At 43.3% G+C, this 13232-nt stretch overlaps 1 protein-coding gene across 6 annotated transcripts in view; it reads left to right on the forward strand.

The window, feature by feature from the left end:
- KLKB1 (kallikrein B1) overlaps positions 1-13232 on the forward strand; it is a 33608-nt gene that overhangs the window by 2163 nt on the left and 18213 nt on the right. The window contains exons 1-4 of one of the 6 annotated variants that reach the window (XM_045454011.1): positions 4021-4122; positions 4742-4800; positions 9357-9519; positions 11129-11235. In XM_045454011.1, coding sequence (XP_045309967.1) covers positions 4743-4800; positions 9357-9519; positions 11129-11235 — 328 coding nt within the window. In that variant the 5' untranslated portion in view covers positions 4021-4122; position 4742. Of the gene's footprint in view, positions 1-2469; positions 2558-4016; positions 4123-4741; positions 4801-9356; positions 9520-11128; positions 11236-13232 lie in introns of those variants that run through there. The other 5 variants (XM_045453986.1, XM_045453975.1, XM_045453993.1 and 2 more) reach the window with 5 other exon arrangements.

Genomic DNA, 13232 nt, shown 5'->3' on the forward strand with positions numbered 1-13232 from the left:
CACTCAGGCACAACTAATTGTTTTCATGTGGCCACAGCTCCGCAAGCCTGTGACGGTGCTTCTGGGTTCACGGCCTCCTGTGCCTTCATAATTAATTGTTACTCCGTTGGCGACGCGCGACGTTGTATCTACTGTTGATCCGTTACCACCAGAAACAAAGTTGTTGATGAAAGCCGAGGGTGGCAGTGTCTCCTCCCGAGCAATTGGATGGAGCCTCAAGAGGACACCTGCTCCCCACAGGGGACGTTCACAGAGTTAGAGCCAGTCTGCCTCTTAGTCCAATGATTGCTTACAAGAGTGGCAGTGACTCTCGGACGTGACTTAGATGGTCCACAACTGTGGGTAAAAGGACCACCCTGTCCTCAATTGGTTTTTTTCTCTCTCTCTTTTCTTTCTTTTTTCCTTCCTTCTCCTCCCTTCCTGCCCCCTCTCTTTCTTTTCCCTCCTTCCTTCCTCTCTCTCTTTCTCTTTCTCCCTTCCTCCCTTCCTTCCTCCCTCCCCTCCCCTCCGGTTGCCTCCCCTCCCCATCTTTCGCCTCCTCTCCCCTTCCTTAGCCTTCCTCCCTCCCCCCCTTTCTTTCCCTCCCTTCTTTCCTCTCTCTCCCACCTTCCCTCCCTCCCTCCCTTCTTTCCTTCCTTCTTTTAAAAACATTTAATTTCTTATTTATTCACCACTTCACTCTCTCCTTCAATAATTGTCTGCCAAGAACTCCCCAGGGCTCCGGAGCTAGAGACCCAAGCCTAACAGCAAGGTGGGAGCTGGTGTGCTGCAGAAACACAACATAAAAATGAGCAAATGGGTAGCACGATGTCAGCTAGGGGTAGGTGCTAGGAAGAAAAAGAAGCATAGTAAAGACCCAGGACGGATAGAAGATCTCTTTTTAAATGAGATGCTGAAGGATGGCCTCTCCTGTTTGCTACTGCCCCCTTTCCTCTTCCATATCCCTTACAAAGAGCAGATTACTCTCCCCTTCCAGCTGAAGCCTCGCCACAAGGGCAGTCACGGCAGTTCTGTTAAATTATTTATTTTGTAATTTATTCTGTTCCTATATCTTTTATTTACATACGTGTTTATAATAATGGTACTACATGTGTAAAACACTATCTCCCTGAAGGGCACCGGGAAGGACAGAGCCTAAAGTCGGGCCCTTCTCAGGGACACTTAATGCCACAGCGATGCGGACCGCAAAAATCTCTCAGGCGTCCAAGGTACACCTCCCAAGACCTTTCTCAGCTCTCAGTGAACTGAGATTCTTACTGAGCGGCACAATGTAGCTTTTGTTCATCTGCCTCTTTCCTGGTCGGCCCTTCTCCTGGCCCCACAACAGCTTCATGAGAAATTCAAGGCTTTTCTCTTAACAAAAAAAAAAGTGTGTGTGTGTGTGGGGGGGGACTTCTGGGTGGCTCAGTTAAGCTTCTGACTTTGCCTGGGTTTATGATCTCGGGGTCCGCAAGTTCCAGCCCTGCATCAGGGCTCTGTGCTGGCAGCTCAGAGACTGGAGCCTGCTTCAGATTCTGTCTCTCTCTCTCGCTCTCCCCCTGCTTGTCCTCTGTCTCTCTCTCTCTCTTAAAAATAAACAAACACTAAAAAAAATAAAAAAAAAAACAAAACCCAGGTTCTCTGAAAGCTCCCAGGGCAGATCACCACCCTGTCTCCAGCCCAGCCTCCCATCCAGCACCCTGTGCTTCACTAGGGACTCTCCTCCATTCCCCTCTCCCCAAAGTGTCCCGCTGCAAACCCCCCTCTCTCCAAGCCACTTTCACTTCAGATAAATAAACCTATATTAGTGTCCTTTTGCCATGTGACAACTGACTGCGATCTTAGCAGTTTAAAACAACCCTAAAGGATCCTTCTGTGTTCTGTGGGTCAGTAGGTGGGCTTAGCTGGGTTCCCTTTTCCGCGTCTCACAAGCCCCAAACCAAGGTGTGGGTGTTGTGGGAAGAATCCTCTATCAAGGTCATTACACATTTGTTGGAAGTAGTAGAGGCCACTCTGGGGTCCTTGCCGCAGGCCCCGTCGGTGTCCAAGCCAACGAAGTCCCTCTCGCCCTTGGTGTCTGCCTTCTCCTTAGGCTAACCACAGAAGCAAGCTCTGCTTTTAAAGAGCCTCCGTGATGGGATTAGGCCCCCGCATCATCTCCGTTTTGATTAGCCCCAAATCAACTGTTCAGCGATCCTAATTACACCTGCAAAATCGCTCCTGTCACGTCACGCAACGTCATCGGGGACAGACAGGGCGTCTCCTCCTGCATTCGGTCCCCGGGATTAGACTGGGAAATCTTGGGGGACATCTTAGAATTCGGCCTACCCCTGCCCCTCTTCGAATTATTTCTCATTTGGTTCTTCCAAGAAGAAATGTTTGAGTTTTATTGCCTTGCTAGAGCATGACTTGCGTTTTGCTGTAAGAGATATTAAAATGGAACACTGAAGTCGACGCGAGTAGGTTAAAACCTGTAATCGCACCTTTCAGGGAGACAACCTCTGAGGGTTTCTGCTGTGCTTTGGAGGCAAAGGTGGATGTGTTCCACTCGTCGTTTTTCTGCTGAGGCTGGTAACAGGTGAGATCCCCTATTTAAATTCTTTTATACTGCACGGGGTAGAACATTCCTTTCTGTTGACGGCTGGTGTGCTAGTTAATGCCCCGAATCTACAAGGCAGCACAGCATGCATATTTGAAATATGCCACTTCGTTACAGCCAGAAAATATTTTACCAGCAACATTATGCTACATTTTTAATAAACACGGCTCTGCACTGCAGTAATATGCATAAAATATTTACATAAGGCTCAACTCCCTAAAAATCTAATTTACTAGCCAGAATGATGTACTGTAACTTGGAGGGTTGGAAGACAAAGGAGATTTAGTGGGCAAGTGATTATGGTCTTTAGGCAGTTTCAAAAGCACACAAAAAAGAATAAATTATTTTATGTAGATCGGGTAGGTAAATCTAGGACTGAAGGATAGAGGTTGCAAAGAAGGTATATCTCTGTATACAAGGAGAATTTTTATTAAATATAAGAATAAAAATAGAACTCCCTGAGCAGGAGCAGACGTCTGGGAAAAGCAGTATGTTTTGTTTTTGGTTTTGGTTTTTTTTTCCCAGATGAGGCATCCTGACAGGGAAGTCTAAACTCTGCCACGAGTGCTTTATAGCAGGTTTCAGATTACTTTATCTGAAAAGGACCAGATAGTAAATCTTTTTCTGCCTTGCAGGCCGTGCTGTTTGACACAATTACTTAACTCTGTAGTTGTAGGGTAAAAGCAAGCATAGACAATACATGAATGAATGGGTGTGGCTGTGTTCCAATAAAACTTTATTTATAAAAACAGGCACTGGGGGACGCCTGGAGGGCTCAGTCAGTTAAACGTCCATCTCATGATTCGTGAGTTCGAGCCCCACGTGGGGCTCTGTGCTGACAGCTCGGAGCCTGGAGCCTGTTTCGGATTCTGTGTCTCCCTCTCCTTCTGCCCCTCCCCCGCTCATGCTCTGTCTCTCTCTCTCTCAAAAATAAATAAACATTAAAAAACACACACAAAAAGCCAAACACAGGCACTGGGCCCGATTTGGTCTGCGAACCGTGGTTTGTCAGCTCCCGCTATATCTCGTCTCCTGAATTGGGTAGGAGAAGGACCTAATCATCTACCAATTCCCTTCCATACTCAAAACTTCAGTGTTACTACTTAACATGCTTCTTTGACTAGAGTTTGGAAAAGCGTAGATATCATTTGCCAAAAGATCCTTCCAGAAGGAGCTATGCATCCCTTAGTCAGCTGTGATCCAGGTAACTGTGATGGAAAAAGTTCAGTTAGGTGAGACTTAGGCTGCATGACTCCATATAACTGGGGTTGTTATGAACATTTCTGAAAATGGAAGTCTGTGCATGCATAGGGTGGCCCTAACATGAAATAGTTAACATATTAGATAGCTGAACACAGGAAATGGACGTTCATAGAATATGTTGACAGGACAGAAAGTTGGAACTGTTGGCCAAAAACCAAAGTCAATATTGGAGCCAAGCAAATACTGCCTGCAGTGCTCCATTAGGAGGCCTTGAACCATCCATTTTTAAGTGGCGAGAGACATCCTCACCTCCAGAACCACGGAAGCAATTTCGCTTTCAGGTAGAGAATTTCTATTATTCTGATTGCTTCCACATAATTTGTGTGTGTGTGTGTGTGTGTGTGTGTGTGTATTTTTTCAATTAAGCGTATAAGCATATTTCTACTTTGAGAAAAAGCTCTCAGTATATGTTGTAATTTCTGGCTTATTTAGTGAGTGTAGAAGAAACTCGATGTTCTTATACATGAAACCTTTTAGTCTCAGGCCATTTTAAAAGCAAAGAGAGTATTGACAGCTTTAAAATTTAAATGAGTTTGATCATGTTGAGTGCTTTTCTTTACGTAGGGACTCTGGGCCGACATTGTTGCCATTATTTACAATAATTTTCCTCTTGCTCCAATCAAGAGGTTTCCGTCTACCAACTCCCTTTCGGTAATTATCAGCCACATAGGTGGCAAGTGAGGGACAAACACAGCGGTAGTCTAGAGGTCTCAGTGGGAATCTTGTGCGAAGTCCCCGGCATTAAATATACAGAAAGCTCCTGTTCCCTGTACTGGTCATTATGTGCTTAGATTTGCAAGGCAGACATTGAGAAGAAAATCTCTATCACCGTAAATTAGGCTTCATGTCAACTATGATCTGTAACCAGCAGGATTTTGCCTGTGTTGCTCTCTCTTTTAGGATGATTTCATTCAGGCAAGCTGCTTACTTCACTTGCTTGTTTGCTACAGTTTCCTGTGGTGAGTGGATTATCTCTAAGACCTACGGTTGTGTGTGGGAAAGGAGTAGTTAACAAGAATGCCAGCCCCAGAGAAAGCCACTGAACATACAGCTTCGGGAAGGAGGCAGACCCCAAAAATCAGGACACAAATCCTTTTAATATTCAGAGGCAACTGCCACTTTTCAGATGCAATGCCTTAGACACATGGGCGCTGGGGAGCCCAGAAGTGAGAATGGCTTTGGGCCTGTGTTAACAGAAACTTCTATTTGTAAATGGCTCTCTACAAAGCAGGTCTTAAACACTCAGCCCTCAATTTTTATTATTACCATATTCTACAAATCAGCTTGATCTAAATATTCAGGGTAGGCATTTTGTAGGGTCTGGGTCCGACCCAAGTCGTGTCATAAGTACCCGGTGCGTATTTGTACTCTTTCAGGCCACTGGGGAACTACTTCAGAAATGAAAGTATTTGGTTTAAATTTAAATTAGTAAATCATCCATTTGAGTAGTTCTGGTTTCAGTATCGGGTTTTGAACTTGTTTCCCTTTCTATCCATTCCATTAAATGTTCAGGGAATACAGATGATTCTGGACACTGTTTATCATTCATTGTTATAGAATGTCGTTTTCTCTGAGCCACCATTATGGGTAGATTTTGAGTCTATGTTCACTTAAAAAGACCACACCTCACTGATTATTTACTTACCCCCCAGATGTATGGCTAAGATATAAATACCTCTTGGGTAAGGGTTACATTTGTAAAGGAATATAATTTCTTCAGGAAGAAGCTGACCCCCACCGCCATTCTAAATGGAAATCTGCCCCCATGTCTAATTGCTTTTACCATGATCATTACCATATACAAATCCACTGAATACTGAGGAGTAAGAAGCCAGAGATGCTATGGACTATGGCCACTTCAATTTTATCTTTTTGGCAAAAAAAAATTATTCTAGTAAAATTAGAGGTGCAGGTAAGCAGCAAACGAGAAAGCACACATTGTCTGAAGTCCTACGTTACAGAAATGGCCACTGTTAAAAATCTTTTTTAGTCCTTGAGATATTTTTCTACACACGTCTATTTACACCTTTAACGAAGATGTTATTAATTATAGATACTTTTTTATAACTCACCTTTCCATTTATAGTTATCTTTTTATATACATGACGTTTTTTGCAGCTTAGTAATCTTCCTTACTCGTGGTATTTTTGTATGCACATGCTTATACACATTCAGTTATTTCTGTAGAACAACATTTTGGAAATAAGCAATGTTAGGTACGAGGGTGTGTGAATATTTTTTTTTTTAATTTTTTTTTTCAACGTTTATTTATTTTTGGGACAGAGAGAGACAGAGCATGAACGGGGGAGGGGCAGAGAGAGAGGGAGACACAGAATCGGAAACAGGCTCCAGGCTCTGAGCCATCAGCCCAGAGCCCGACGCGGGGCTCGAACTCACGGACCGCGAGATCGTGACCTGGCCGAAGTCGGACGCTTAACCGACTGCGCCACCCAGGCGCCCCGGGTGTGTGAATATTTTAGAAGGTTTTGTGATATACGTAATGGAATTATCTTTCACAAGGGTGACTCTCCAGTTAGCCGTCTCCACCAGCAGATAAGAGTAATCACGTACCCCAATTAGGTCAACTCCAGTAATGAACCATTGTTTTGTGACTGGACATATAGTCACCTTTCTGGAAACAGTATCCTAATTTGTTTCTGGGAAACTTCTGCCTCCAAGTTTGGTTCTATGAACTTGTGACCCAGGCAGGCCTGGACCAGTAAGTAGGTCTACACATCCTGCTAGCTACAGTGACCTGATGAGAGCCAAAGCCCTAGAGCAAGACCTTTGCTTACACTTCTAGAAATAAGAGTTTTCTTCTTATCGTTATTTCCAACTGGACTTGAACCACTGGGGAATCCAAAGGCCTGGACTTGGGGCACCACCTTGTCACTCTGTGGAGCTTGAGCACGACAGCAAAACCATGGAACAGAGCACATGTATGAAGGGGAATCGTATCTTGATGGGATCAGCCAAGTATGCTGTTCGGTTGCTCCTGAAGCCAAATCCACCATGGGCTCGGCTTCTGGACCAATACATTTAATTTATACTGAGTCCCATTGAACTAGGTTTTCCATCATTTGGAGCCAAAATCAGCACATCAACACTGGGAACTTACACAATTAAATTTTTTTGCTAAGCTGGCGAGTAAAATGGCATCTGTTGTTTTAGCTTGCCTCATCTTTATGATCCTTACCATTTTTCGTATACTATTTATGTTTCTTTTGTAAATTACCTTCTCATTTCCTTTGCCCAATTTTTTAAAAATAGGGCATTTTTCTTTTTATCGATGATGTATTTTTTTTTTTAACAAGACCAAATAACCCGCCCGAAATCCATGGACACAGAGGACAGCATGACATAGTTTATGTTATGGGATAACTTGCGTAACTGCTTTAAAACTCTAAAACACGATACAAACAAGCCTATCACCGTTATCATCATCATCATTACCAATTTTTGAGGATAAGCAAGAACACCTATTAGAACTTTCCTCCCAGTCTGCTCCAATGTTGGTCGGTTTCCAGTTGCACCTTCCCATCAGCCGAGTCACGTGGCAGAAGGGGAACTCCCAGGCTGGCACAGGCCGTTGTTCGCATGCACGTTTGTGCGCTGCGAAGGGGGAGGATGGCCGCTTGATAACTGTGCATCAGCCACAGGCACCAGTTGTCTGAAACACAGGTCCCTTTGCAGGTAACACTGTCACCGGACTGGCCGCTGAGTGTTTTGGGTGTCTCTGAAATCTGGGCCTGTACACTTGGCAACTTGCATTCCCATAAGCTTCCACCTGAAGAGATGTCTGCTTTTTCTAAATATAAAACTTGCCCAAGGGATAGTCATCTTAGCCACACCACCGAGAGGAAGAGAAGCGAGACACGATCTTGCCAGGTTAGGTCATCGTAATAGAGCTCAGGGCCAGAATCCCCAGAGGGGTGGGAGAGTGTAGAGGGCATTTTAATCTTCAGTGCGTAATGAAACACATGTGTCTAAGCTACCCATTCCTTGGAGGGCAGTACAAAAATAGATGTCCTGGAGGGTGAACAAAGTTATCATTGGCGTATCTTGTGGTTAACGGACGATTGACTGGCAAGCAAGTGTGCTATCTAGCTGGAAAAGCTTATTAAGCTGACTTTAAAGTGAGCCTTTCATCAAAAATAAATAAACATTAAAAAAAGGAGGGGGGGGGGCGGGTGCGCCTGGGTGGCTCAGTCAGTTAAGCTTCCACCTTCAGCTCAGGTCACGATCTCCCCGTCCATGGGTTCGAGCCCCGCGTCGGGCTCTGTGTGGCAGCTCAGAGCCTGGAGCCTGCTTCGGATTCTGTGTCTCCCTCTCTCTCTCTCCCCCTCCCCCCACTCTTGCTCTGCCTCTGTTCTCTCTCTCTTCCTCAAAAATAAACATTAAAAAAAAGCAAGTGGGTCTTTCAAGGTAAACCCAGATTCATGCATTAAAGGTTTACTTTTAATATATGAAACAGTAGAGCAGTAAGGGTATCCCTTGATATTCTCATAACATGGGAGATGTGGGGTCCTTTAGAACGGCGACCAATTGTAGACAGCAAATAGTTCAGAATGGATGTTCAGGGTAGCATAGGCCTGCCTTTGCATTTGCTCGTAGAAACCAAGCGAATAAATGTCTCCTCTGTACCAGCCTACTAAATACCCAATGACTCGTAGTTTGCTGACATTACACTGAGATGGGGAACATTGAACATTGCATGCTGGGAAAAGGAACAGGGCTGGTAGTGAGAAGAATTCGGTTTCTCTTCCTGGACGTTCGTTAGCTACGTGGATCTTGGGCAAATGTGTACTGCTCTGAGACTCAGTTAAAGTCAGGGGCATATAATGAGGTCTGTTCCTAACTTCCCTTACAGAGCTGTTGTGAGAATCTAGCAGGAACGGTTGTTATGAAAGGGTTTTGAAAAAGAGATCATACGTTGATGTGGGGGGTTTTTTCCCCTTAAGTTTCATATTTGACTATAGTTGACACATAATGTTACCTTAGTTTCAGGCGTCCCACGTAGTGCTTCAGCCTCTCTCTAGTTAGGCTGGGCTCAACCACAAGTCTACCTACCGTCTGTCACCATACGTACAACACTATTACAATACCATTGACTGTATTAGCTATGCTGTGCCTTTTACGCCCGTGAATTATTCATTCCGTAACCGGAAGCCTGTTATTTTCAAGGCATGGTATTTCCATAGCATGTTAGGCGACAGGGAGAAACCAAGCTAGAATTGTATTTTCTTGGGGACAATTTATGGGAAAATTATTGTTTGATTTGATAAAAATCAACCAAGCTTTTTTTATATGGAAGTACCCATCGAGTGACTCTTCAATAACACGACACCTTGTTCAAATAGCCACCTCAATATGTGTCATTCCACCTCTCTAACGAAAGTCCTGTTGTGAAGCTCTTTGGATAGTTAGTGGAGGAAGTAAGAAGGTTCACAGCACAGACGTATTTCTATTTGCATTCATTCCAAGTTAATGTCTCTTTCTGATGATTATACCACAGGCTGCCTGACTCAACTATATAAAAATACCTTCTTCAAAGGTGGGGACCTAACTGCCATGTATACCCCGAATGCCGAGCACTGTCAGATGATGTGCACATTTCATCCGAGGTGCTTGTTCTTCAGCTTTCTTCCTGAAAGTTCCACTAATGACACAGACAAAAGGTAAAAGCTGATATTTCATTATTGGAGAAGCCATCCACGTTTCAAACTAGAGCCAGTGGCGTGCAAAAAAGGTGTAGCTATTTCAGGGTTATGTTTCCCAAATGGGGTCCGAGGGCCAGCTTCACTGGAGTCACCTAGAGCGGTTGGTTCTTACATTAGCAGAGTCTTAGGCCACAGCCTTAGACCCCAAACCGTTTGGCCTACTGAACCAGAGTGGCTTGGGCCTGGAAATACACATGCTAGAACAACTGCTGTCTTCGCCGAAAGGCGAACGAGGCATTGTCTACCCAAGGCCTCGAGGAAAATGCTTGAAAACCATTGGGTTAAGTGATTGTCTCAAGAAAGGGTCTAAAAACAGGTGAATATTTCACCTGAACAAGGAAACATACTTATTGCCTGACTCGTGATCGTGTTGGTGGATAACACGGTCTTAAGAAAATACAACAGAAGGCAAACATTTTGTTGACGATAAAGTTGAGGCATTTCCAGAGCTTGTGACCTCAGGAAAGTTCTGGACTGAAGGGGCCTATAGTGAATGACTTTGGGCAACTGTGGTACATACATTATGTGTGTGTGGAGGGGGGCATGTGCATACGTGAAAATACATATTACTGGCATTTTGGAAAAGTAAGAGCACTGGAAAAAAAAGTCACTAAAAATCTTATTAGGTCATACAGCCATGGTTTCATAATCATTTGCTTTCATTTTGTTCAAAATACAGAATGAACATTTCTGTGTTGCTCCATTTCCAGAAGCCTTTTATCTTAACACCATTTGAATTTAGAAACTAGAAACTAGATAAACATCCCCTGATTCAACCTGTTAAGCGTGTACAGAAAACCCAGACTGTATGTGACAGGCATCAACTTTTCAAATAAAAAGTTGAGTTAGGTTCTAGAATCCTTGTGAAAGATTACCAAGAAGATTGACATCAAAGACAGAAGTATTCCATTACTGTGAACTAGAAGGAGTTAATGAGCAAGATGAACACCTTATAGAGATCCAACTCTCATGACTGATTTAATTTCTTACGTGAAAACAGTCACCAGGTGAGAAGATAATCCTCCAAAAGTTTAGAAACATAATCCTCCAAAAGTTTAGAAAAAAATCATTACCTCTTTAATATGATTGACTTTCTGTACTTAAAAAAAATTTTTTTTTTGGGGGGCGCCTGGGTGGCGCAGTCGGTTAAGCGTCCGACTTCAGCCAGGTCACGATCTCGCGGTCCGTGAGTTCGAGCCCCGCGTCGGGCTCTGGGCTGATGGCTCAGAGCCTGGAGCCTGTTTCCGATTCTGTGTCTCCCTCTCTCTCTGCCCCTCCCCCGTTCATGCTCTGTCTCTCTCTGTCCCAAAAATAAATAAACGTTGAAAAAAAAAAATTAAAAAAAAAAAATTTTTTTTTAAAGAGAAATAATGCTGAGGTTAGGTATTACAAAGCCTGTTAGATTTTATGCAATTGCCTCTAAGAATGTTCTTTCTAGCAAGCGTCAGGGAAGCTCTATTATTTTCCTTATTCCTGGCCACATTTATTAGTGTATAGAAAACGTTAGGCATCTCACCAGTGTGTGTTTATTATTCTACTCTCTAACTGACAGTATTTTTAAAAACAGATTTGGTTGCTTCTTGAAAGACAGTGTTACAGGAACTCTGCCAAAAATGTCATGGGCAAATACAATTTCTGGACACTCCTTAAAGCAATGCGGCCATCAAATAAGTGGTAAGCTGTTGATTTCTTGATTTCTTATTTGAATGAGTAAGGGGTCTACCTTAAAATAGCTTCTGTTCAATCTCTGTACTGCCTTGGACTTTTGGAAGGGAGTACTCAGAAGGATAACAGAGATGGGGCACAGTTCTGGATGTGTCCTCCCTCTTGCCTTTACCAGTTACGTGCTTAAGGAGCCTCTATTCTTTACGAGGTTAGCCCTACAGTATAAGATTTGCAGAAAGTGAACCACATTCAAATAATTGCCGCCTTCCCCCACCTCCAATTGCAGATAAGGCTCTTTAAGAGAACACGGAGAGTGTCTCTCTTCCCGTTTTACTTGAGATAATTTGTGCCCCAGTGGTTCTCAATAGTTCTCAACCAGGGGTGACTTTGTCCTTCCTCCAAGGGACATTTGTCACAATGTGGGGGGATGCTACTGGCATCTAGTGGATAGAGGTCAGAGATGCTGCTAAAGATTCCAAATAGGGAAACCCCTATGACAAAGATTTTCTGGTCCCAAATGTCAATAATGCAGAGGTTACAAAACCCCATTACGCCCCCAACCTGAAGGCCTGGGCTCTGTAAACCTTGCTAATAAGAATAATACCTCCAGGGTACCTGGGTGGCTCAGTCGGTTAAGCGTCCGATTCTTGATTTCTGCTCAGGTCATGATCTTGTGGTTTGTGGGTTCAAGCCCCACATCAGGCTCTATACTGATGGTGTGGAGCCTGCTTGGGATTCTCTCTCTCTCTCTCTCTCTCTCTCTCTCATCCTCTCTACCTCTCTCTCTCCTCCTCCCACTTGCTCATGTATGTGTGCTGTCTCTCTCTTTCTCAAAATAAATAAAGAAACTTAAAAAAAGAATAAGACTTCTTAAAAAAAAAAAAAATGTGAGGACTAAGAGGCCAGGAAATTTAAATTCCAACATTTATTGCTACTAATGTCTTATGAAACATTTCCGACCCTATCCTAATTTAAGGCAAATGAACCATTTCCCTGACATCGCTGATCTGAAAGTGAAAGGTACAGAAAAGAATCTCTCAATTGATGGCTGGCAGAACCTTCAGATAACCATGTTGTGACTATGTATCACTGCTGTTTTATCTTTACTGCTTACAGTTAATTTTGTACTTTCATATTTCAGGTGTTATAAAGTTTTTAAAAATTTTTTTAAATGTTTATTTACTTTTGAGAGAGACAGAGAGACAGAGAGACAGAGCATGAGCAGGGGAGGGGCAGAGAGAGAGGGAGACACAGACTCCCAAGCAGGCTCCAGGGTCTGAGCTATTAGTACAGACCCCGAGGCGGGGCTGGAACGCATGAACGGTGAGATCATGACCTGAGCCGAAGCTGGAGGCTTAACTGACTGAGCCACCCAGGGGCCCCCTAAAGTTTTTGGGTTTTTTTTTTTTTATCCTTCCTTCCCCAGTTACCACCAACCACTCCCTCAATACTCATGCATATGCATCTGGAGTGTGTATAGTATCCAGTCCTTCATTATAAACATGGGGATCTGACTTAGCCAATGTGTAGCTTACCTGAGGACGAGTACCTGTCCCATTTCACAAGATCAAATTTATGTCCTCATACAACTTAATGTAAATTATTCAATTAAGCATTATTTTTCATTATGTTATCATAATAAAATTTAAAGAACAATATTTTGCTTTTCTCAATAACTAGTAGTCATTGTTAATTTTTTCCCAAACTCAGTCTTATAGAACTCGATTTAATGTTCCCTTCTAACTCTCCCCGAGTATCTCAAATTAAAGTGAATAATTGCTCCCAAGGATATAAAGTCCCTAAGCTCAGGACCAATTTTCATTTAAAACAGTTATTGGTAGATTTATAGCTTTCAATTGATCACAAAGTTTTAGTTTGCAATTAACCCATTCCAACTCAGTGAGTTTCTTTTCTCATGCGCACCAGAACTGGAAAGAGACTTCATTTCTAGAATCTACAGACTCTTGTGTGCGTGAATCACTGTGGATTATCCACTGCTCCACCCA

The sequence above is a fragment of the Leopardus geoffroyi genome, chromosome B1 (assembly GCF_018350155.1).
Source record: "Leopardus geoffroyi isolate Oge1 chromosome B1, O.geoffroyi_Oge1_pat1.0, whole genome shotgun sequence".
In the NCBI taxonomy this organism is placed as follows: domain Eukaryota; kingdom Metazoa; phylum Chordata; class Mammalia; order Carnivora; family Felidae; genus Leopardus; species Leopardus geoffroyi.